The sequence below is a fragment of the Pseudomassariella vexata genome (genome assembly GCF_002105095.1).
Source record: "Pseudomassariella vexata strain CBS 129021 chromosome Unknown BCR38scaffold_3, whole genome shotgun sequence".
NCBI lineage: Eukaryota > Fungi > Ascomycota > Sordariomycetes > Amphisphaeriales > Pseudomassariaceae > Pseudomassariella > Pseudomassariella vexata.
In genome coordinates, this window is record NW_024467958.1 from 2,000,475 (window position 1) to 2,024,438 (window position 23,964).

The following is a 23,964-nucleotide window of genomic DNA, read 5'->3' on the forward strand; positions in this document are numbered from 1 at the left end:
AGTATAGTCTCGTTCTCCACACTCACCCCATCATTTCTGTGGGCCATTTCTCACTCCCTGTTCTGAACCCCGTTGGATTCTGTGCATCAACTCTGCAAGACTCTGCCGATTGTCGTCTTTTTTCAAGAAAGCTCGATGCAAATGCACTCGCTGGTATCACGGCGCACCTTTTCGCTATGAGGAAGCTGTGCCGAGATTACTTGGAAGCGGCTGCCTCGCCTCGTTATTATCGAGTGAACCTTGTCGTGCATGTTTAGCTAAAGGGGGGGGGGGTTGATGGTGCGACGACTTGATAGCTGCGTGTTGCTCGGTACCCGTTCACAGGACCCGTGTTTTCTAGCAATAAGGATGCTACCGATACTCCAAGCCATTCTACACAGCTAAGCTTCTTCATGTTTCTTTAAAATCTTCCTCTTGGTGTATTAAATGCTCCTCTTGGGTTTCGCAGCCAGTTTTGATGTCATTGCGGGCCAAATGATCTCCCAGACCAGCGACGAAAACACAGTCGCCATCACGATGCCACCTCCAAAACACCAATTCACGCTGGCACAGCAACCGGCGTTAACAGTTTCGTCGTATGTTATAGCATGTACAGACATTTATAGATGCAGATTGTAGATCATCCTTCCACCCGCGTGCGATTAGCGAATCACGCCGTGTGCTGTTTAAGGGAGAGCCTGAGGCAAGCGAGGTCAATGAAGGTACGGTCAGCTGCTTACCATGAATGCCACCGCGCGAAACGAGCTGTCAAAAGCATGGTGTTACGGACGGTATTGCTGCTGTGGAGATAGTAGGTCTACTGGTTGGTAATGACGTCTGGGCTAGATGTTAGCGACCTCCCGTTGCCTCTGTGCAATAGTTTTGAGTTAACGGAGTGACCGGAAATAGCGGATAAGATTTCTCACCGTAGAAAGCCGATCAAATCTGCAGGAGATGATGGGAAGCCCGTTGACTGTGCTTAGTCGTCCGTGTTGCGATTTTGACAACCCAGATCTGAGGAAGTAATGGTAAAAACACGGCGTCTACGAAGGTGTTGCGGGCCTCCACGGGCGACCTGCTTCAGGGTCCAAATCGTGAATTTAAGTGCGTATTAAGTCTCCTTTCAACTACAGACTCTCACTTACCCCCAATTAAACACTAGTTGAGCGATGGTTACTATGAACTTAACCGATTCAGCATGGGGATATGTGTATTAGAGAAAACTGATCCTTTTCAGCCCTTGCCTAAGATTTCCTCGTCGAAATACCTGCTGCGGCATCGGGAAGGACGAAATATAGACGGAATTTGGACATTATTGGCTGCCGTTTGTGGTCCGAACTATTGCTGGACCGTATTGTCGTCGTTGATCCATGAATTCTATATCTTCTGTGCGTTATATTATAAGCCTGATAACTTTGAAAGACGGCGTTTTAATAGAATTACTAAATTGTATAATGCCGAGGTTCAGGATATTTGCCCGTTCCGCATGGAAGAGAGAATGTTTAGTGCAAGAAAGTATCTTCTTCGTGGCAGGGTTGAACGGATGGAAGGCGCCTCTGAGAATACAGAGCACCTCCTAATGTCTCTCACGAAGGACCTGCAACGGTAATTCACCGGTGCTCGGGCTTTGAATATGCATCGAATGAACTCATCGAACTACACCTGGTGTACATGCAGAGCATAAGTTTAGTAGGCCCGTGGAAACGCGATGTTGGAAGCCACAACATGTTCAGGGGCGTGATAGGCACTATGTGGAATTGTTCCAGATATATTCTAAAGCGATCAGAATAAAAGTATATATGCATCATAGGTACTGGTATCTCTTGAGTAAATTATGGACTTGTCTTATAGAGGAATAAAAACCTAGATATTATGCTCATCTTCATAGCTTCCTTCAACATCCAAAGGCTCGTAGGCTTACATACAACTTAATAATCAATTAATATAACTTAGGTTATTGCTTCTAAATACTAGTTGTTGTAATTGTCAAACATTTTCAAATCCCTTAGTAGTCTCTTGCAAAAGGGGCTCAATACGATTACTGATGTGGAGATAAGTGTCGCTCCAGTCGTGTACTTGCATGCATAGTGTGGCAGCCAGGACCGTGAAGTAAATTACGGTGTCCGAAATTTCCAAATGAGTTCGCAAAAGCTCTCCCCTCCCACCGGAATAGATATTTTCATAAGAGACATACCAGCCGAGTGAGTAGCCAAGCCTCCACAATGGTGCAACACAAAACCCTCCCGCCATCATCCAAGTCCTTCAAACCGCCCAAATCCTCAGCTGCGGCAACATCATCAAAGAAAACCCCCACCACTAGCAGTGCAGACGCGGATGCAGACGTGCCTGTTACTGCACCCAAGACCGAAGTATCCCCACAGGAACTCAAGCACCAGCAAACGCTGCTCAATATCTTCATAGACACCTTCAGCTCTGTCTTCCGCGCCGATGATTTTGCTTCTGTGCTGCAGGAGGTGAAGCAAGCGCTGTACAACCGCGAGTTCGCCAAGGCGTTTGGGAAGGAAGGGTACCTGGATGTCTATGCCGCGCGATGGAGTCCGACGCGAGCGCTGTGTTATGCGCGGGTGTTGGGTGAGATTGAGGAGCATCTGAGTGTGCTTTGCTTTTCTGGTTCGGGGGAAGGTGAGGCTCGTGCGTATGGCTCGGGTGCGGTTTTGAAGGCAGGAGAGGAAGGGAAAGGCAGTGAGGGTGGTGGTAACGAGGTAGAACGACGGAACAAGCAATCGCCTCTCAAGGTTCTCGCGATCGGAGGTGGCGCCGCCGAAATCGTGTCATTCGCATCCTTCCTATCGAGGAACGAAGAGTTTTCAGGAGATCTCACGCTTCTGGACACAGGACCATGGAAGGGCGTCATAGACAAACTGAGCACGACTCTGCGGACGCCGCCCCAACTATCAAAGTACGCCAGCGCTACCGCAAAAGCGACCAACGCAGCACTGACTCCCGAATCACGGCTTCGCTGGACGTTCGCACAACAAGACATCCTGGACCTCACCAAGGAGCAACTCGCGGAGGTGCTGGGAACGGATGCATTACTTGTTACGCTGCTATTTACGCTCAACGAGCTCTACACATCGGGCGGCATCGCCAAAACGACCTCGTTTCTACGCACCCTCACCACCAGCATCCCCATCAACTCGCTCTTACTCGTCGTCGACAGCCCGGGAAGTTACTCCGAAGCCTCGATCGGCAAAGAAGCAAGGAAATACCCCATGCAGTGGCTCCTCAACCACACCCTCCTCAACGATAGCAAACTACCCACCGACGGCTGCAAATGGGAGAAACTCGAATCGCACGATTCGATTTGGTTCCGTGTTGCGGAGCTCCTCCGATATCCTGTTGCTTTGGAGAACATGCGCTACCAGATGCACCTATACCGTGCCGTTGCGCGACCCCAAGCCTAGTCTAATTATATGTATATGCCCCATTCAAGATACCCGACCATCACAAGACCCAAACCCAAAGAAACGAGATCAAGCCCAGACGAGCTTTTTGATAGTGTGTCCCCACTGTTCCAAGATACCAGTGTTTTTCTTGGCCTCGGCCAAACTGATGATATCGCTTCTTTCTCTGAATCCCTCATTACCACGATTTGCCTGGGGCTGGTCGGCAGACACCAGCCTCTCAATTTCGGCCGCGATGACTTCGATTTGTTCCATTTCTGTCATTCTGGTCGTGGTTTTCGGACTGACATCAGCGATACTGTTGCTTGCATTCAAGGCTTTGAGCGCGATTTTTCTGGGTGGTTGTGGAGCCTGCTGTTTGGCACTTCCGCCGAAGATAGGTGCGAGGATACCGCCTGATGTAGCGGAGGGGTTCGCCACCCCTTCTTCCTGGCTGGCGGGTGAGCCGGACGTCGAAGGCCCGGAGATACTGGACAGAGAGCGCGTGTTCACGCGCTTAATGTCGTTCTTGCCTGGTTCATATGTGACTACCAGCCCGACGTTTTTTGTCTCATCTGCTTGTGCCGGTGAGATTGTCGAGGTTATATATGTGCCAACTTGGAGGCCAACGATATGGGCAAGGTCCACGCGTTCAAAAGAGGACACCTTGTCTAAAGTCCAATTGAATCTGCAGAGATATAGTGCCGCATCCGTCAATAGGAGAACGACCTCTTCCATGGGGAGAGACCTGATGGTATTAGACTGGTGGGGGCTGAGCACCGTCCAACCACCAATGAAGTCCTCGCTGTCATCCGAGACAACTATCTTCCGCGAGGTCTCGATGGCTTGCTCGCGCATCTTTCCCATAGAAACGGCAGGGTCTTTCGTCATCATAGTCGCCTCAAACTCCTCGAAAACCATGAAGGTGACATTGCCGAGGAAGAAGTCGATCGCGGCTTGGCTGAAGTAGTCGTTCACCATACCGTTGTAGAAACGCGTCAAAGACAGGCCCAAATCATTCACCATGCCCCTATAATCCCTCTTCCTCGTCCTGGTATAATCTCCCTTCATCGCCGCCGTGCTCGCGTATTGCTTGCTGATGGCATCTCCATTGTCGGCCCACAGCATGTTGAACCAGCTTGTCTTCTGATCGAGCTGCGCCGCCAAGTCGAATCCTTCTTCCTTCAGCTGCAATTCCAGTACATACTTGGCGAATGAGCTCTGGCAAACGTTTGTGCGGTCCAGACAGTCCATACAATTCGTTCGGAGCACGCCCTTCTGCTTCTGAGTGATTTCATGGCTGCTAATGTTCTCGACTGTGCTGCTCAGCTCTTCGATCTGCCGGCCCAGCGTGTCGAGCAGCATGTTCACATTTTCGAATTTCATGCCACGGCAAGCGGAGTGGAAATCGAACCATTCGAAGCCAACCTGCTCACCCCCCTCAACTATTTCCTTGTTGTACTTCTCGACGTTCCGTGCATACGCATCACCAATGACGGCTTCCGGGCCGTGTTTCTCCACCAGGTTGACCAGTTGTACTTTCCCGTACTTTTTCTGCAATTGCTCGAAATGTTTTGTGAATGCGTTAAGATTGACCACCTCGGAATGCTGCAATACTGGTACAGGCTTGAGAGAGTACGGACTTTGCTGGAAGAACAATGGAATGCTGCCCCTGATCTGCACAAAGCTGAATATCTTACCGTCCCCAGCCGAAGTCGACAGCAGTTGCTCCGTCTCTACCGCATTGGCTGCATTTCCCTCGTCGTCTACACCACGTCTAAGGTATCGCAGCCCAGCGCGCTTGATCGAGCGGCGCGAAATTACGGTGATGAGATACTTCTTCTCGCTGGGCCTGAGAACGACGGAATTCTGCTCCAGCTCTGATGGCGGCGAATCTGGCACGGATCCCGGTAACCGTGGGCTTGGCATCTCGCGCAATTCCAGAGAATCCTCGATGTCATTGTCATCATGTTGGGGTGGGTTCTTATCAACGATGAAGGAGGTCTGGCCAACGAAGCCTTGCATCAGGGGCAGGAGCAGGAAGTCCTCGGCTGAGAAGCGTTGAAGCAGGTTTCGGTTCCAAAAGAAATTGGGGTCGGCAGTCTTGTGCAGCGGAGAGTCTGGCGCCGTTGCACCTCGCCCTGTCGAGTTCGCAAGATTCCGTGTGATATCCACATCGTACGAGAAGAAGAAGCTCTTGCTGCTGCCAAACCAGATATGCGCCGTCCGGAGTAGCTTTGGCAACAGACTTTCGCCCGTTGACACGGCCGTAGCGACGGCCGCGCTAGCTGTCTCGGTCACCACCGCTTTGCTCAGGGCCTTATTTTCCATCTCTTCTTTCTTGTCTTCAGCACCAGGTAGACCCTCTTGGGTCTTGGGCGCAGCCTCGCTGATGCCCATGTTTCGTTTCGAGTCTTGCACCCATCCCTTGTGGCTAAACCACCGCTGCGCAAAGCGGCCATAGCTGCCACGAAGTTTAATGACGTCTTCTGCTACACTGCTCCTGCTCTCGTCTTCTCTTGGCTTGTCAGCTTTTGTTTCTTGCCCGGTAAATTCACCGGAGACACTGCCCCGATCGCTCTGCACGTCGTCTGGCTCTTCGGTCCCTAGCAGCGAAGCAGTCTCCCCTTCCGTATCCGACGCACCCGTTTCTTCGTCGATCCGATTATTAGCGGAAGCAGCCCTCAGTAACTGTATGCTCGTGTGCCTGATCGCATCTTCGGCTTCGGATTGCGACGTGCACGGAGTAAGGGCGACATCAGTGACGACGTAAACCGGATACCCGCGGACTTGGGCAACTTCTTGGCGACCGGTGATAGTGATTAGGTAGCTGAGGCGGGATACGGTAAACAATCCTAAATAAATTGTTATCAGCAAGATCCTTCACACTTACTGTCCAGTTTCAGGAGTCCCAACGCACCTATAATGCCAAAAGCCTCGAAGGACGAATTGGGCTTTGAGATATCGGGTAACTGGTCACGCGTTGAAGAGACTGAGCCTTCTCCATACTTCACTTTTACAGAATGCGACGGCCGTTGCCCTTTAGGCGCGAGCGGCTGGATGATGAGGCCATCGACGGCAGCGCAGATGAGGAGTTTGCGAGCTAGTGGAAGAGGCATCGTGGGATTGGTTCTGGATTCAGCAACTATAACGGGGGGTTCATGGTTGAGACTTGATTGCAGTATTCGGGGAGTGATTACATTAGCGACTTCAACATTGAAGCGTTCAATGGACAAGCTGCGGTATAGTCCTCTTCATACAATGAAAAGCTCGCGAGTGGAATTTTCAAGTTGTTGAAGAAGATGGGACGGTCACCTTGCGCTATCAGCTGCAGTATGATGTCTTGGGTACAAAATGGCTTGCATGGTGGGGTAGCTGTCAACCGTCATCGGATCTTGCTTGAGTGGGGGTTTCATGCATGAAAGACGCAAGGAAAATGTTTTGTAGATGGGCCCAAACAGCCACCCCAACCAAGACAATACCTTATCGAAGTTCGCTTTTGAGGCCTTCCACTGCGCCCTCCGTTTCCTACAAATCACAACCTCAGGTAGGGATGTTTATGGGGATCATTTTGTCTCTTTTTGCTATCTCTGCCCCCAGGTGACTGAGCAGCAAGGTGTGACGCAACTCTTATTAACAATAAAATAGTATTCACGAAGCGCAGATGGGCAAGGTCAAAGGTTGTTACAAATTTGGCTTGTGTATTTTGTCTTATTAGATCGATCTCATATCCTTGCCCTCTAGAGAGCCTCAATGACTGATCAGCACCAGAAACGCATATTCCTTCCTTCGTTCCCTATTCAACAGTATACGGCACTCGACTCGAGGTTCATTGTCCCTAATGGGTCGAGAAATCTTCCCGAAGCATGGGATTAGATCATCAGGCGCTCAACCTTGTCCTTCAAGCTGCGAATCTGGTTCATGAGCTCGGAGGCCTCGTTGGTGGTGATGCTGTTACAATGAGTTAGCATTCGATGCGGGAGCTGGAAGGCCATAGTAGAAGCATTTACCTGGCAGCAATAACGCTACGGCTAACACCACAAGCACGTCCAAGCGCAATCTTGGATGGCACATAGACATACGGGACGTTCCTGTTCTAGTCTCAGTTACTGACAATCACGAAACATATGAGCTTCGACATACTTGTCTTCTGCGAGAAGGGGGAGATGCAGAAGGATTGCCAGCGGCTGGGTATCGGCGGCAAGAACGACGATCTCAGAGATACCACGATTGAGAGTCTTGGTGGCCTCGTTGGCTCCCTGGAGTTGGCAGAGTCAGCATTTTCATCTCGTGGACACACTTTGGAGATTGGGCTCGTACCTTCTTCAGCTGGCGATAGTGGCTAGCCTGTTGAACAAGGTCCAGGATCTCCTGTATACAGAAATAGAGTCAGCGAGCCTATTCGTGTAATTGGCGCGCGAAACCCTATCGTCTTCGGTAGGTCTAACCTGAGAGAGCGCGGCATCAGCCAGCGGCCAGGCGGCAGAGGTGTTCTGGTCAGCCATCTTAACGTTTGGGTATCGCTGTGATTGTGTACGAATAGTCGATACGTGGGATACTGGATATGGACGGCAGGGTTCCTTGCGTTGGCTCGCCCTGTGAAGAATGCGACAAAAGCTGCTGTTGAGCGTGGGGGATATTCAACTGCTCGAGCTCCAAATTCGCTGGGAAGTTTTTTTGCATGGGTCCCGCGAAGCTCGGAACGGGCCAAGGATCGGCACATAAGTTTATCCGACCCGCTGCTCCTATCATTGGTCCAAGCTCTGGAAATCAAAGTCATCAGTAGTTTGGTACGTTGCCAAACCTTGAACAGCACTCGACTTCAATTTAAGCAACCTGCCTCGACCTTTTCCATCACGCATTTAATCCCCAAACGTCAAGCTCCCATTTCAATCGCCGACCGAATCCCCCACCGCCATCGCCTTGTGCTCTAAGCTTGATCTTGTTGATCTCTTCATTCCATTCCAACAGTCAAGATGTCTGATCCACGAACATTCTCTGAGGGCTGGTACGTAATCCATGAGCGCCTTTTACCTTGAAGCTCGAAATTCCATCCATCCGAGCTCCTGGCATCGTAATGATGCTTGCTTTTCCTCCCCCAACTATCTATACTGCTACTGTAAGAAATATGGCTAACATACTCGACTTCGCAGTCCCGTCTACGCGGTCCGTCACTACTCCCTATCTTGGCTTGGGCTTGACACTCTCCCAGCCGCCAACATGTCCAGTACATGATGAGCTAACGATGGATAACAGCCCTTCTTCGGCGCCATGGGATGCACAGCCGCCATTGTCTTCACCTGCTTGGGTGCCTCCTACGGTACTGCCAAGTCTGGTGTTGGTATTGCTGCTATGGGTGTTCTTCGACCTGATCTCATCGTCAAGAGTACGCGCAACAGCTCTTTTCCATCTCGCAAAGTAGTGCTAATGTTCCACAGACATCGTTCCCGTCATTATGGCTGGTATCATTGGTATCTACGGTCTCGTCGTCTCGGTCTTGATCTCAGACGGTCTCAAGCAGGACCTGCCTCTCTACACTGGTTTCATTCAACTCGGTGCTGGTCTTTCCGTCGGTCTTGCCGGTCTCGCTGCAGGTTTCGCCATTGGTATCGTAGGTGATGCTGGTGTCAGAGGAACTGCTCAACAGCCCCGTCTCTTCGTAGGCATGATTCTGATTCTCATTTTCGCCGAAGTTCTGGGTCTCTACGGTCTCATCGTCGCTCTGCTCATGAATTCGAAGGCATCGCTGAATGTCAGCTGCTAAATTCATCCACCTCCAAATTCAAAGGGACAACGGGGCCGAGCTAACTTGGTTCTCAATGTGGTAGGACATCAATCATCCGATGGCGATAGCTCAGGGGTTTGGTGAAACCATGGAAATATCTTATGGTTAAAGCTGCAGGTTTTGGTGGGCCATCAATTTGTTGATGGCGGTAGTATCTGGTGTTGCTGGTGGGACATTAGAGTACGATAGTTGACAGACTGTCAGATGATGCGGTATGTACTATAGAAGGATTATTACGATGCTGCGTTTTTCCAGTCTACGTAATATATTTTGGCAAGAAACAAAAGTCATCCTTATATCGTCATCTCATTTGTCTACTAGTGTTGCCATAATCTAATCTCGTCATGTCTCACTTTATCACCTCTGCCTGGGCTCAGTTTTCTCCAAGTTTTCAGTGATTCGCAACCACCATAAGTGCAGTGGTTGATTCGGTTGCGCTCAGAATCATACCTGTGTCTTATGCTGATTTGCCTGTATACGAGTGATAAGTGGTTACCACTCGTATGGGGGAGAGTAGTCTTTTGGCTGTGATGGTGCTGGCCTTACTCTTTATCTCTTTCACCAGTATACCTATGAACTTACATGACCAGTTCGCGGTCCAATCTCTGGAGGATACTAGCGATCCACGTTCAGGGTACCATTGAAGACAAGTTCAGGGTGGAACACTGATGTTGCCGCACAATCGGGTCTGGACCTGGGAACAATTGTTCTTCTCCCGGTAACCTCGGAAGTTTAAACGTTGGTTTACTTTGCTAACAGCAGGGAGATTCTGCCTTCAGCCTGGCCCATAATTTTGCTCATGGTTATTGCCAGCCAAGGGAAAGGGAGGGAGACAATGCCGAATATCTTGGCCAGAGGAGGTCCAAGTCAATAAGTCGTGTTGACCCAAACTTGATCGTTCAGGAAGAGGCTCGTCTTGTCCTTGAACACGAAATATTGATGTTTATATAGCTACAAATGAGATATAAAGGGGCATAAATGCTTCTGCATAATCAAATGGTGGATGCTCCATCTGCTGCTGATCCTGGATCTGTAATGCAGCCCTGTTATTGGTTCCGACACACCGGGTCTGCAGTAGGAGGATGGTAAGATGTAACCCCTCACCACCAAACTTCAGCAAACAGTACATGTATCTTCCCGCCGATTTACAGGCTCTACAGCGAGGCACAACTATCTTGCAGTACGCTGTGTCTAGTGAGATACCACTGGAATTCAGGCCTTTGCCTCAGATGAAGTAAGAGCCTCAAAACCGCCGGCATTCATCTAGTAATTGGGTTTTGTCGTAGAATGGCACAGGAATGCCCTTTGAAACCTGTGAAGTGCCGCAAATACCGATCCTATCATCTCAATCGATTCTGACGCATGGATTTGTCCAGTGCAGCCCTCTCAATCGGTCTCGGGAGCCTGGTACGATGACGCACTTAGAGTTCATGGCACTCCTGACGGACTTTTCATTCCAGAAGGGTTCTCCGCGCCAAGGAACTGCTGCGACTTCTCTCGGGAGAATTAGTCGCAGGGCCCGAATCTGTCATCGGCGAATTGGGAAGGACATACCATGGCTACAAAGAAGGCAGATATTTGTTGCCAAACGATGCTGTAAGAGTTGCCAAGGTTTTGTTGAACTGTATATGCCCAAATTATAGAACAGGCAGGGCAGGATCGTCCCGACTTTCGACACGCTGCTGTTGGTGTGCTTCTTGGTAGTAATTTAGCCCTATGGCTGAAACCCCAGGAGTCGTTCTGGGTGTAGCTACAGGGATGGGATATAGGCGATAGAATTTGTATATATTAGATCTCTTTATAGTATACCCCTTACTTCTTAAGAAGCCCTATTCTGTGGTCTCAAAAAATAAGATAGAGAATTCTGGGAATTTTGAACTATGTGTACACATGTGCCAGTATCACCAAGCTCACTCGTATCAGCTGAAAAAAATCCAACGTCACAAGTCATCGGCACAGATCTGAGCAAAACCCAACCATTAAACGTACCGCCTAATTGTCAATTCGAGAAGGAGGATTCAGAGGCGGACTGGGTCTTCCCTTACAAGTTCGATTACGTCCACTTGCGGTTCGTCTGCTTTTGTTTAAAGAACCGCTGAAAATGATGAGAAACGCGTATCAGAGAGCATACATCCGGCCGCCTGGATCAAATTCTAAGATCCTGTGCCGGACCAAATTGACAGTGACGACGGAAATGGGAAAGACTCAGCTCTAGCCCAACGGGGACTGTCGGTCATCAAGGGAAGGGCGTCCTGTGGACTGAATATAGCAGGAGCCCACCCCTATGCATGTTGGCACCGCCAAAATGGGTGTTAGTGCAGCGGAGAACGTCGCATCTTGTGGCAAAAGCTTCAAAACTAATCCTGGGTCTGTGATTTTTCTTGCAGTTGTCGATGTTGAAGAGAAGAACGTCATATGGCCATCAAGTTCCTGGCCCGAAAAGCCGAGGCTACGAATGGCTGGTTGATGGTCGCAGAGAAATTACCTCAATGGTGTGCTGCTCACTACTTGCAAAATGATCAAGATCTCGGGGATGTTGGACGAGGAGACCAGTGATCTTATAGACTCGGCCAAGACCGAAGTCTGTGATGTGAATAAACGCCTGTATATGCCGATGTATGTTGTTTATGGACGAAATCCAGTCGTGTCTGATCCAAAGAATTGAGTTCTTTTGGTGGAAGGAATAACGTGAGGAAAAGCAAGTCTTCGCGCGTTATTAATTGCGATTATCAGCTGGAAAATTCTGGACATTGAATTGCAGGCGTACTGTAGAAAGTTACCATCGATTGATACCTAAACATAGGAACGAGGCTTCAGGTGTACCTCCCGGGCTATGCTTTGAAAGTAGGCTTCTGTTTCTGGAGACAGAAACTGGCTGGTGGCGTAGCCCACTCAGGGACTTGAACTTTTGCCCATCTGCCGGTATAGTAAGCACCAAATCAGTCAGATCAAAATGCCCAAAACAATTGGAAAATTATGAAGGTGGATGGTTTGTTCTTTGTTTCCGCTGTGCTGCCCGAAAACATTGAGAGATCCTTTATCAATTAAATAATATCAACGAGTATGTTTCTATGCCAATTCCAAAAGTCTCCGTGTGACTTAACCTTCGTTGGCTTGTTATTTGTCCTACAGAATGTCTTTTGGCAGAACGTGGTTATTAATATGTAGGTCCCTGGGGAAGAAACTTGGAATCTAAAAGGCTAGCTCAATGTAAGTCACTACTATCTCATGTCAGATAAACATGGCTGAAACTAAACAAGTGTATCACCGTTGTCGTTGTGGTCCGGAACGCCGCGTCAACCCAAAAGAAAAAGGCAGAAACCAGAAGCGATTTCAGGAGAGGTAGTTCTCTGACAAAGAGGTGTTCACAGGACAACGCTCGCTAAGTGCAAGCGATTGTTGAATCGCTCTGCTGGTTCATAAAAAAGTAAAAGATCTCAGGAAGAAAGCAAAATTAACCGCTGTATGTCCATGGCGCTAGTTATTGCACACATTAAACTTACTAACGCCCATTGTTAGCGATTCATATGCCAGATCTGATGCCTCGTGGAGTACACACAAGAATTTGGGGCATAGGCATGGTGAGGACCCTAGCTTATGTCATCCAGATCGGTGGCTCAATACCGCCTTTTCTTTTGTTTTGAGACGACTGACTAACATGTAGGTTATGTCCACTCTTGTTTGACCATATATTTACGAGCACGGAGGATTTTACTTTGGAAAAGCTTAATCTTTTCAACAACTCACAAAAGTTAAACATCAAAAAAGAAGCCCTATGGCAACAAGAATAGGGACCGCGAACAAGAAGATTTAGACAAGGAAAAGGATAAAAATGCCAACAACGGAGAACATCAGGGGAGCACAACGAAGAAGAGAACTAAGCCATACGCTGAGTTGATCCACTGGGTTGAAAGATACGAGGGACAAGGGCACTGGTGGACTTATACAAACCCTAGACTTCGCTGTCCAATCATGGTGTGTCTGACGGAAACCCCCCAAACCCGACTCAACCTTATGTACCTGCGGAACGAAGTGTACACCAATGGACGAGGCTGGTAAAACTATGCCGAGAATCCCCGCGGGTCAGATGAGGAGATCATGAGTTTCACGCAAGACTTTGTCCTGAATGCCCCAAAGGTTAAGCCACCTGATGTCGCGGAAAAGGATACCTCAGGCTTAGACGAAGCATGACGGAACTGGGATCCATCAGCAAAAGCTAAGATCCCCTAGTAATAGAAGTAATAGACGCATCAAAACCTGGGGACTGAAACCTTGCTAGAGTAATGTACCTGGCTGTAATCGGTGTAGCTGCCTCTACATCAGCTTTGCATCGCATACATGGGTTGAATGTACAGCCAATCCCCTCAGCATCACGGATTCATTCAGATTCCAACCCCCTGAGCCCCTTGATCCATATGGATGAATACGAACGAAGTATTAGACGGGTTTCCTTGTGCCTATGATATGCATGTCTACTTTTCGACGAACTTCTGCACAGGAAAGCGGCACGGGTACTTGGCAGAATAGAGCTTGAAATGCCGCTGTGCTAGGAGTGAGTCAGGCCTCTCCCCCCACGTGGAACCTTACTCAGTTTGATCATCGAACGGAAATTTACTTCCTCTGAGCACGGAAAGGTATATAAGTTTCATGTGTTGTATTCTATCATTAATTATGTTTATTATGGGCGCATTGGGGACCCATTGGGCTTCCCACCGACCGTCTTGCATCGTTACTCAGGCACTGGGCCATTAAAGGTGTAATTTTCAAGTTATATACAGAAGGGTTGTATTCAATACCCACCCACAAGCTCCATTGATAGGAGGCTTTGACGCGACACATCCACCACTTGACCATGTTCATCGCAGGGACGGGGCCAAACATTGGTCTTTCTATAGGCAGACCTCAAAACACATACTATAAACCAGTTAGCATGGAACCCTCGTACAATGATTCGGCCGAGAAAACTTACTGGGATAAAGAGATACGGAACTTGTCTCTCATACTCCTTCCATGCATCACCGTACTTCTGCTTGCATCGCTGAATGTCTCTTACCGCACGATGCGTGATCATGCCGCAGAAAAACACGGGATAGAACCAGGGGAAAGGGCTGCTGAACCCCGTAATCAACCCCCAACTGATTGCGAAAAACGCATCGCAAGTGTAGTGGATCTTCCGTGCCTTGCCGTACCACCCATCTGCCAGGATTCGATCACCACATTCTGTTTCAATGACCTTGGGGTTGTGAACCTCTTGCCAGGGCAGTTGCGGGAAAGTCCTTCGCTTCACAAAGGTCCCACGCTCCATCATTCGGAATGAGTTCTTCTGGCCGTTGGTAGTGTCCCAGACCCAGTATACGAACAGGTAGGAAACGAAGAGAGCGGCAAGCGCGTATTTGTTCCAGGCGTATTCCGATGGGTGGTGATTGGCAAGGTACAAAGTGCAGTGACAGTACGAGAGCGGGACGCCGGCCATGTTCCAGAAGATGAGCATGAAACCCCACTTCTCAAAGTACATGTCCCAAGTCGTGACGATGAGGTGCTCGCCTTTGGAGCACGCATTGGCATAGAGATAGTGTGCCATACAAAGGAACATGACTTCACCAGAGACATAACCGTAGTTTTCGTACTGGCGCGTAGCAGCGCCAACGCTCAGGCCAAAAAGGATGAACCAGGGAATGCGGACCTCATAAAACATCTTGAAATCCAGAATACCAAACATGCGCGGGTTGAGCTCGGCACCCATGAAGAAATCATAGATGGGATAACCCGTCATCCTGTGTTCGGCTCCCCGTGCGAGGGCTGAAAAGTAGGCGATAAAGCTGCAGATAAAGCCGGAAATTATGGCGACTGACATAAGGGGGCCGAACTCGTCCAGGAAGGTGTAAATAGGAAATAGGCCGGTAAGATGCAGAACCGCCATGACGAGGATGGTGAAGTAGAAACTGGTGTAGGCCGAACAGTGGTACTCGAGTTGTTTGCCGCCTGCATGAGGGAGAGGCTTTCCGTAGGCCTTGAAACCAGGCATGAAGACATAACAGGCAGCCTCAAAGAGGTAGAAGGTCCCGTAAATATGCCAGGCCCTGAAATGGGGGAAGGCACCAGTGTAGGCCAAGTGAAGCATGTGCTTCACAAAGTCCAGTAGCGACTGACCTTCGGTTGGCAGAGGAAACTTGCCATCGTAGTAGGTCGCCCCGATCCACATGTAGTACATGAGAGCAGGGAACAAGATCATCATGGAGAATGTACCGGCACTCCCACCGAACTCGAAGTGACCGGAGTAGTCGACTTTCGGATCCATGCCTGGTTTCCAGCCATCGACAACTTCATTTTTAGCATGCCCCTTTGCAGCATACCCATTGACTTGTTCATTGGCCAGTCCATTGGCATATCCGTTGGCGTGTCCGTTGGCGTGTCCGTCGATATGCCCATTGGTATACCCGTTGTTATGACCATTCAGAGTCGCCATATGGGCTTTGCCGTTGCCGTTCAGCACATTAGAGAGCTTATCTTGCGGGACGGGACTGGATTTCCCAGCCTCGGGTGTGTCGTCGTCAGAAATGTTCTCGATGAACTTGCTGGTCGTTCGCCGGCGTACAGGCCGCGTCGTCGAGATGGTCTCGGCGGCGGAACTCGACTCACCATCGTCCGAAGTACCATCCACTGCAGGAAACTGAGCTTTGCGCCGCAAGGAACGGCGACGTGCCGGCGTTTCGACCATGCCGTCAAACAGCTCGGATTTCCTGTTTAGGGAGCGCCATTAGGTCAGCATGCAGGTCTGAGGTGCGTGACCGAGTTGGAGGGCAACACGTGGAGTGGACAGCCACAACAAGCAAGCGTGAAATCCATTATAACATGATAAGCGACGTTCGTCCCTCTCGATTGCCATGCCATATTCCGTGTTTTGCGGCACAATTCCATAGCAGTCCCGGAGGCCGCCAACTCAAGAATGGAGACAGGGGTACTCACCGAGGTGTTGCTCGCAAAGAATATCTGCCAGACATATTCGATTAAGTCCTGCCTCTTGTGGATATAATATAGTCCAAGGAATGGATGCTGGCACTCAATGCTCGCGGATTGCAAAGTCGAACTGACTATGTGCGCAACAATAAAAAGAATACTTTTGCAACCGGTGCCGCGCGGGTCGCGAGGGCAATCCACGCAAATTCCATCAAGGAAACGGCAGCCAATTGCAACCGAGATCAGCGAGATTTAATGTTGACGCATTTTGCGTCACCAAGGGCAGCGCTAGCAATTGAAATCAATGGATCATCTGCGGCAGGGGTGGTCTCTGTACCCCACAGGAACGGCAGCTTCCCAAAGTAGCCCGGGCCTTCTCACCTTAGAAGTATTAATCACTCGCAATTTCCTAGTTAGTATCCTAGTCCCAGCCAGAACCTTCAACACAGTCCCTATCAAGCGAATGACAGAGTAACCAAGCTATATTAATATTTATATCTGCTAATTCAGTGTTACTAAGAAACTATTTAGCGGCTTGTTTATTTTACTACTCGCTTACGTATGATTTTAGTCCTTACCACCGGGCTAAATTTTGTGGTACTTTCTTAAAAAGCTATTTATCTACGAGTTATGTTGTGACGACTGACACATGGACGATAAGCAGGGACATCCTGACATGGCCTGCCCTGATCTGGACGAGCGCGTTCCCCTTATAATAGGAGAACGGCCAGACATACTTGTAACCCTTTCCTTCTCTTTCTTCCCTAGTTTAGTATTCAACAATAGAGATGCACTGATATGCAACCTTGATTCGTACCTATGTGCCTCTGCCTCGTTACATATGTATCTTTACCAAGATTACAAATGTTAGTAAAGTAAGTTATTTCAGTATATTATATTAAAGAAGTCAAGTAAATATGTTTAGTTTTACCTAAGATCTACCAGGTATAATTTTAAGAAGTTTGATACTAACCGCATTGACCACCTTTTTGCGTGCACCCCTATTTTGCAGGGAAATCGTACGCCTTAACAACACGACGTCTCTCAATTTACCTCGCAATTGCTCCCTAGCTACGTACAAAATGGCTGATCCAGTGGAGAATAGTCCGGACGATTTTGAGCAGCGAATCGAGGGCGCTAAAGAGCTTGTCCGTCAGGGCTCTTCCCAGGCCGCAGCAACTTATCGGTACGGTATCAAGGGGACTACATTGTCCTATCGCATTCGTCACGGTAATTCGTATCGCGACGCGGCCTCCGGGTAACAAAAGTTGACTCCAGAGTAAGAGGAGGTCATTGTGAACTGGATCCTACACGAAGAACTGTGCGGACGGGCTCTTAGTAAGCGTTATGTGGCCGACTTTACTATCGAAATCCTCCTTGCTTAAGGGATAATAATATACTCGGCTAACTCTAGGTGGATTACTTCGTTAGCCGCTATCCATAGATACGTACTAAAATTGGGCGCGTCGTAGATACTAGCCGAGTCAGAGCGTCCGATTCAAATAAGATCCGAAACTTTGTAAGGAAAGAGCCGTCATGGCGGTCTCAGCTGACCAGCTGAGTCGGGAGGGTTTCGCCCCCGATCCGGTAGAACTCCGGAACCGCCCAGCTTAAGAGGAGAACTCGAGACGCTCCCACCTAACTTAGATTCCTCAAGAATCAGTCTTGCAATATACGCACCCATAACCCTGGCGCATCACAGCCGCTCTTTGCACTACCTGGCTATTCCTGTGAGACGTGTGATATCCTCGTTACAGATTTCTACACCCTCCTCGAACGCTTACGTACGAAGTACCGTATCAAACCCGATAACGAGTATAATATAGATTAGATAGGTATCTAAGAGGGGGAATCTGGGCATAGTACGGTTATTAGGACGTCTAATTCACGCCGGGTACGCGTATCACAGTCGGACGCTTCGTCGTAGTGCTCCTAGTTAGAGTATATTTTGTATACCTAACGGGGCATACCTGTCTGCGTTTTTTCCGGTAAGAGAGTCTAGGTATAGTGGTTCCTAGACTAAAATATCTCTAAGTGGGAATATATCGCGAAGAGTAAGGGCTAGAGTAACAAAGTTATCGTAAATAGGTAGTTAGATCAGGTTTTCCTCCCCGAGACGAAGCCTAGGGGTACCGAATAGCGACTCCTTATCCTCGACGGTCACTAGACATATATTTATGCCGAATTTATGTGGAAAGCCTACTTGAATAGAGTCGCCGTGCTTTATTTACCCTCACACTGCAGTGACGATCTCCAGCCGTGCGATGTCGGGCCGTTCTCACTTTTTGTTAGGCAACCTTTGTGGGCTTTGCCAAGACCACCAAGGTTACCACGTGACTTAGCCCTTTAGGACTAAGTCCAACCTTCGTGCTCGATAGCATTAGATAGAATAACATGCTTTTACAACTTCACAAATATTCGACCACCATTGCGTGTAACACCTTTGAAGACCTACTAACGCCAAGAGCTCAGGGCTTACGCTTCTTACAAGGCTACAGCCCTAATTTACAAGCAACGTATGCTAGAAATATATCTACGTGCCTCGGAGAGAGCCTTTACTACGGAAAATATTAAATCTGGCTAGCGGAAAACTGGTATATGGCTGTTACACGCAAAGGTGGTCAAAGATTTGTGAGGTTGTAAAAGCATGATCTTCTATCTAGTACTATGGAGCACGAAGGTTAGACTTAGTCCCGAAGGGCTAAGTCACGTGGTAACCTTGGTGGTCTTGGCAAAGCCCATCAAGGTTGCCTAACAATGGCCCCTAAGCTCCGAATGACTGTCGACGTATCTTGTGATCCTCCGCCTCATATATCACCACCTCTACTTACTTTTACTCCTCAGAAAGCGCAGCAACTATCTAGCCAACTACAGTCGATAGAGAAAACCGAGGGCGGGGTATCTCGTAAGATTCGTACCCTAGTAGGCAAGGCGGGCAAGGCCCTTACACTCCAGGCCGCCGAGAATGCCAAATTACGTATCGAAAACGAGTAACTATATAAAGAATTCGATAAACACTGTCACGACCTGGGTTGCATCGCATTGGTATAGACCTCGATTAGGTGCTATCGACCAAGATTCTACTCTAAGGAGCGAAGGAAAGAAGATGACAACTTAGGTTTGAGGGAGCGCGACTAAGTCATCCACGCTTGGCGGGGCTCCTACAAGGGTTATGATTGGCTTCCCATCTCACACTGCCACGGCAGGTGTTCCAGCTGTAAGTCACCTGGTTGTAGTGAGTCTGCGAGGGTTGACCGTCACAAACACGCTCTAGATATACGCTAGCCCGTCGAGCCTAACCCGAATAAAGTATTCGTTAACTTGTCAGCGATCCGACAGCCTAGGACAAGCGAAATAAGCGAATACTGTCACGACCTGGGTTGCATCGCATTGGTAGAGACCTCGATTAGGTGCTATCGACGAAGATTCTACTCTAAGGAGCGAAGGAAAGAAGATCACAACTTAGGTTTGAGGGAGCACGACTAAGTCGTCCACGCTTGGCGGGGCTCCTACAGGGGTTATGATTGGCTTCCCATCTGGCACTGCCACAGCAGGTGTTCCAGCTGTAAGTCACCTGGTTGTAGTGAGTCTGCGAGGGTTGACCTTCACAAGTCTTTGGACGCTTAAATTAAGTGTGTTCTGTACATAATAAATACGGATGAAGTATTTAGGTTGATTTAGTTAGTGTAACGAGGATACCACACGTCTCACAATATAATAGTCAGGTAGTGCAAAGGGTAGCTAGAAGTAGGCCAGTGTATGGGTGCGTATATTGCAAGACTGATTCTTGAAGAATCTAAGCTAGGTGGGAGCGTCTCGAGTTCTCCTCTTAAGCTGGGCGGTTCCGGGGTTCTACCGGATCGGGGGCGAATCCCTCCCGACTCAGCTTGTCAGCTGAGACCGGCCCGCCACAACGGCTCTTTCCTTACAGTTAGACCCTGCAAAATGGGGGTGCATGCAAAAAGGTGGTTAATGCGGTTAGTGTATTCGGATTATTACGAGAACTATGTATTGCTAGTTTCTACACTGAAGTAGTCTTCTAGTAGAGAGTGCTAGAAAAGTAACCTTCAGCTCAAAATGGCTAGATCCTCAATCAACCACGGCCCCTCTAAGTCACTGCACGAACGTCTGTGAGCCCGGTCCACAAGCGCACACAGTCCGCTGGGCTCGGTAACCAAGACAAAGGTATGGCAGGTGGTCCGCATGCTGCCGAGTCGACACGAAACGAAATTCTTCGGAGGTATATGCCCTTCCCATCAGCAATAGATATTTTAAAAGTTGTGTCTGGCTTTAAATCAGCCATTCAGGCGACACACTGCACGTATCAAAAGAACGCTAGAGCAATTTGAAGGTAGTTACGCCGGTTGTGACCACACTAATTTCAACGCTGGAGCGGTCCGATTACGTAGGAACATTGGTATCGGCCAGAGGTTCCGGCATCCACAATAGCTTCCCGATCCATTGCTGACTTGTAGAAGGCGGTATGCTTTGTTCGAGCCCAGTTGTATCGTGACCGCTCTTCCGCAGGCACTCTGGTAATTCAGAACAATGTGCACGTAGCTGACTTTGCGCACAGCAGCTCCATCGAATCCCAACATCTCACCTCGTTCTAGGCGTAGATACTACTCCACGGGTGAGGGAGGGCGTGGTCTTCGTGGTCGTCTTCTGCTGCCGTCGCCGCCGAATGGAGCCATGGGTACATATGGCCCTGGGCTTCCGTCGTCAGACCTGCAACCGCTCGCCCGTGGATAGTCCTGCTCGCCGCTTGGATGTCCTTTCCCAGAATTGGGATGTGTTTGCCTTCATCTTCTACCAGAGGACTGAGCGGTTGCGGCATGACTTTGCTTTCATCCTCAGCTGCCCCTGCCCCGTCGAGGACTGCATCACCGCCGCTCTGATGCTCTTTACTCTGCCTGTCCTTTTCTGCAGAGAAGTGTGCTCGACGTCCTGCCTGTCGCTCGACGTCTGTGTTTCCCACGGAGTCGGTGAAGCTGGTTTTGGACCCGTGAACATCGTGGGGCCACTCTCCATACCCCTCGGAGACTTGTGTCCCGTCGTCGCGAAGCCTCATACCGAATACCTCATGCCGGCACCTCCTTCGTCGTGGCGGGGTTGAGGGGTACTCACCAACGCTCAGAGGTCGTTGGTTATTGGACCTCGGTACTTCACTCGGCCTAGCTAGCGTCAAGCCTTGGCCGCGTTCGCGGTCGTCGTGGGTTGACACTACCAGTGGTACTACTGCCATTTCCGCGGTGTCTGGGACGAATGGCTCTTCAGTTGGACCATGATCTGGGCTCTGGTTGGACTTTCATCTAGACTTAATGGCGGGCTTGGGTGCCGGGGAGGACGTCTGTCTCTCGGAATTTGTCTGCTTTCCTGGGCCCGGCGTTGTGATTTGATTGTATTCACAACGAATTTCTCTATTTCCCTGGTAGTTGACGCCATTATGTCGCATTCCTCTGATGTCGAATCCTCCAAAATGAACCATTTCTCTTTGTAATCCTTCAGTTCCTTCCTTGCCTGCTTCGCTGCCTCTGTCATGTTCTTCAGTTGATCGAGCCAGACAACACTGCATCGTTTAGCGACAGGATCGTAGTTGCAAGTTGGACCAACCTACATTCTTTCATCGTTGATGTTTTTCTTCCTTACCTCATCTAGAGTGAAGAGTTGAAGGAGGAGGGTTACGGTGGCTTTAGCACTGTTCATCAAAAGTCTCATGGCCTCCAGGTCGGGTTTCTGGATTGCCCACTGCACACGCGCCCAAAGGGTCGCTAGGCTTGTATCATGGCTTCCATGGATATCGGCGAACTTCCTTACAAGTGTGTAAACCCTTCCGCATATAAATCTGCACTGGTCCGTTATCCGAACAACCAATTTGGCCGTTTTCGACTTATGCTTCGCATCCAGGCTCTCACCTGTACCATGGACCCTTTCATGGAACGAACAGAGCAGAGTGGCGAAGATGGAGGCTTCTTCATGAAAGCATTTAACCTCCTTTGGCGCAGCTTCCTCGTCAGCCTCACGATTTCCCCGGTGACTTGAAGGAATGCTGACAAAGTTGCAACGAATGCAACCACTGCCTTTGTACAGACAGAAGCTCGAGTATCGCGTCGCAATTTTGATCGTCACATACGGAAACATCGATGGTCTTTCTGCCTGCTTTTAGTTTCGAGATATTCCAACGTTCTCTACGGAAGCTGTTTAGAGCATGACTTCCCCGCAAGAGCCTCATGCAGTGCTCGCGATATGATGCCTTTGATGGTGGCGGGTATACCGCTGTCGTTGGCTGGCTATTACAATATTGAGCAATACCCGATTATGCGGTTGCTCGCACAGGAGAAAGCAATCAACGCCTCGGAGTGGATGATGAACTGTGTGATTGGGAAGATACCCAGCCCTCCTTCCGGACCAAAAGGGTGAGTGGAAAACCAGAGGCGGCATCGAGGGTGCTTGACAGTGCCCACCGAGCTACGCACTGAAGTAATTTGCGCTTACTATTTCCTCAATCACATCAGAAACCCACGTTCGAGTTCGATAGTAACAGTTAACTGCAGAACGTCGCCACATAACTGCCAATGAAGACAGCATTCCGGGATGGCGGACCGAAACTTGCAATCCTTTGAATTCGGTCTTCTATCTACCCCAAGACTTATCAAGCAGAACTATATGCGTGATAGCGGGGTATTGCCAGTACTTCTTCTTTATATTCATTATAGTAACGAGTTGAACGGTATTAATGTGCGTAGGCTCTGTCACATAACCATCTTCAACATAGTCGTTACGCAACTCCATAACTACGGTATCACCAGAAAACATGCCTCTCGGCACAATTGACACCGAGCAACAGGCCCCAGAGGCTCTTGGGCTTTTCGAAAAGTTCACTATCTACACCGAATTTTACAAGCACATCGAAGACCAACCTATCGGTCTCTTTGCTCTGGTCCCCAAGACCACACCAAGTGGTAATCGACCACTACTTGCCAGAATTCACGGGGGTGCATTCACTGAAGGCAAAAGTGATGGCTTCATCCGGCCTTGGTACGTAGCGACGATTCCCGAGCATATCTCGCGCTTATTCTAACCTCCAAACCAGGATCCTGGAGCTGGCACTAAAGCACGACGCGATAATAGTCACCCCGGATTACCGTCTCCGCCCGGAACACGAGCACGCCGACTCGCTCGCCGACATACAGGACTTCTGGAATTGGATCGCGACAGACTTTTCCGCGCTGCCATACGCCAACGACGTCGATGTAACGAACCTAGCCGTAGTTGGCGAGAGCGCCGACGGCACTTTTACCGCGCAGACGGCTCTACTAGGCATGACCTCCAACCTCCGCGTCATCATACTGCAGTATCCAGCTCTCGACTTTGCAACCATGCTCAATTGGCTAGAGACAGATCCCCCTTGGAACGTGCCAGAATCCGTGTTCGACGACTATATGGCGAAGGTTGTCCCGGGGCAGGTCGTCACGAGGGCCAACTACGGCTCGAAAATACCCATTTGGCAATCCATGTTTTCGCATCGCCGTTTTGTCGACTTGGAAAAAAATCCGCTCTTCGATCCGATGAAGAGCCTGGAGGTGGCGGGGCCGCTTCCGCCGGTTTTCTTGTTCCATGGTACGGAGGATACTGCGGTTCGGGTGCAAGATTCGGTGGCTTGGGCGGAGAAGTTGAAGAGGTTGCGACCAGATGTGCCGCTGAACTTGTTGATTAGGGAGGGGGAGCATAGTTTTGATGAGGGGGATAAGCTGGACGTGCCTTGGTTGAAGGAGTCGATTGGGTTTGTGGAGAGGTTTTGGCCGGTCCAGTGAAGGGTTTACTTGTCTGGGGTGTGTG

General features: G+C 49.4%; 8 protein-coding genes across 8 annotated transcripts; 4 read left to right on the top strand and 4 right to left on the bottom strand.

The window, feature by feature from the left end:
- Positions 1 to 2,201: 2,201 nt before the first annotated feature.
- On the top strand, positions 2,202 to 3,404 carry BCR38DRAFT_334501 (uncharacterized protein; the record flags this gene model as incomplete). Its single annotated transcript, XM_040855323.1, has 2 exons — positions 2,202 to 2,592; positions 2,665 to 3,404. 2 exons carry the CDS (start codon positions 2,202 to 2,204, stop codon positions 3,402 to 3,404), a joined length of 1,131 nt encoding a protein of 376 aa, XP_040718991.1.
- A 69-nt stretch (positions 3,405 to 3,473) lies between these two features.
- Positions 3,474 to 6,696, bottom strand: BCR38DRAFT_386447 (SacI homology domain-containing protein; the record flags this gene model as incomplete). Its single annotated transcript, XM_040857487.1, has 3 exons — positions 6,304 to 6,696; positions 6,029 to 6,238; positions 3,474 to 5,980 (listed from the first exon to the last, which is right to left on the bottom strand). The coding sequence occupies exons 1-3, from the start codon at positions 6,500 to 6,502 to the stop codon at positions 3,474 to 3,476; spliced, it is 2,916 nt and encodes a 971-aa protein (XP_040718992.1). The 5' UTR covers positions 6,503 to 6,696.
- Positions 6,697 to 6,853: 157 nt separating this feature from the next.
- BCR38DRAFT_521707 (putative 13 kDa ribonucleoprotein-associated protein) lies at positions 6,854 to 8,155 on the bottom strand. Its single transcript, XM_040865201.1, has 5 exons — positions 7,832 to 8,155; positions 7,704 to 7,754; positions 7,527 to 7,642; positions 7,394 to 7,474; positions 6,854 to 7,334 (listed from the first exon to the last, which is right to left on the bottom strand). The coding sequence occupies exons 1-5, from the start codon at positions 7,886 to 7,888 to the stop codon at positions 7,256 to 7,258; spliced, it is 384 nt and encodes a 127-aa protein (XP_040718993.1). The 5' UTR covers positions 7,889 to 8,155; the 3' UTR covers positions 6,854 to 7,255.
- Positions 8,156 to 8,193: 38 nt separating this feature from the next.
- BCR38DRAFT_424065 (vacuolar ATP synthase 16 kDa proteolipid subunit) lies at positions 8,194 to 9,521 on the top strand. Its single transcript, XM_040859626.1, has 4 exons — positions 8,194 to 8,391; positions 8,537 to 8,549; positions 8,640 to 8,769; positions 8,822 to 9,521. Exons 1-4 carry the CDS (start codon positions 8,360 to 8,362, stop codon positions 9,145 to 9,147), a joined length of 501 nt encoding a protein of 166 aa, XP_040718994.1. The 5' UTR covers positions 8,194 to 8,359; the 3' UTR covers positions 9,148 to 9,521.
- A 1,557-nt stretch (positions 9,522 to 11,078) lies between these two features.
- On the top strand, positions 11,079 to 11,261 carry BCR38DRAFT_323862 (uncharacterized protein; the record flags this gene model as incomplete). The annotated part of the gene is made up of 1 exon (XM_040854794.1): positions 11,079 to 11,261. A coding segment is annotated over one exon (183 nt), but the record flags the coding sequence as incomplete, so codon positions are not given.
- Positions 11,262 to 13,815: 2,554 nt separating this feature from the next.
- Positions 13,816 to 16,375, bottom strand: BCR38DRAFT_424069 (ergosterol biosynthesis ERG4/ERG24 family-domain-containing protein). The gene is made up of 3 exons (XM_040859627.1): positions 16,135 to 16,375; positions 14,138 to 15,908; positions 13,816 to 14,082 (listed from the first exon to the last, which is right to left on the bottom strand). Exons 1-3 carry the CDS (start codon positions 16,167 to 16,169, stop codon positions 14,071 to 14,073), a joined length of 1,818 nt encoding a protein of 605 aa, XP_040718996.1. The 5' UTR covers positions 16,170 to 16,375; the 3' UTR covers positions 13,816 to 14,070.
- Positions 16,376 to 20,734: 4,359 nt separating this feature from the next.
- On the bottom strand, positions 20,735 to 22,266 carry BCR38DRAFT_406614 (uncharacterized protein; the record flags this gene model as incomplete). The annotated part of the gene is made up of 3 exons (XM_040858071.1): positions 20,735 to 21,381; positions 21,432 to 21,738; positions 21,775 to 22,266. The coding sequence occupies 3 exons, from the start codon at positions 22,264 to 22,266 to the stop codon at positions 20,735 to 20,737; spliced, it is 1,446 nt and encodes a 481-aa protein (XP_040718997.1).
- A 673-nt stretch (positions 22,267 to 22,939) lies between these two features.
- Positions 22,940 to 23,939, top strand: BCR38DRAFT_482201 (Alpha/Beta hydrolase protein; the record flags this gene model as incomplete). Its single annotated transcript, XM_040863471.1, has 2 exons — positions 22,940 to 23,163; positions 23,219 to 23,939. The coding sequence occupies 2 exons, from the start codon at positions 22,940 to 22,942 to the stop codon at positions 23,937 to 23,939; spliced, it is 945 nt and encodes a 314-aa protein (XP_040718998.1).
- Between the last annotated feature and the right edge of the window lie 25 nt (positions 23,940 to 23,964).

Coding starts and splice junctions, on each gene's coding strand:
- BCR38DRAFT_424065 (XM_040859626.1), top strand. CDS start 8,360: ATGTCTGATCCACGAACATTCTCTGAGGGCTG. Junction 8,770..8,821: donor ACCTGATCTCATCGTCAAGA/GTACGCGCAACA, acceptor AATGTTCCACAG/ACATCGTTCCCGTCATTATG.
- BCR38DRAFT_521707 (XM_040865201.1), bottom strand. CDS start 7,888: ATGGCTGACCAGAACACCTCTGCCGCCTGGCCGCTGGCTGATGCCGCG. Junction 7,755..7,831: donor CTGATGCCGCGCTCTCTCAG/GTTAGACCTACC, acceptor TTCTGTATACAG/GAGATCCTGGACCTTGTTCA. Junction 7,475..7,526: donor CCCCTTCTCGCAGAAGACAA/GTATGTCGAAGC, acceptor AGACTAGAACAG/GAACGTCCCGTATGTCTATG.
- BCR38DRAFT_424069 (XM_040859627.1), bottom strand. CDS start 16,169: ATGTCTGGCAGATATTCTTTGCGAGCAACACCTCG. Junction 15,909..16,134: donor TCTTTGCGAGCAACACCTCG/GTGAGTACCCCT, acceptor CTCCCTAAACAG/GAAATCCGAGCTGTTTGACG.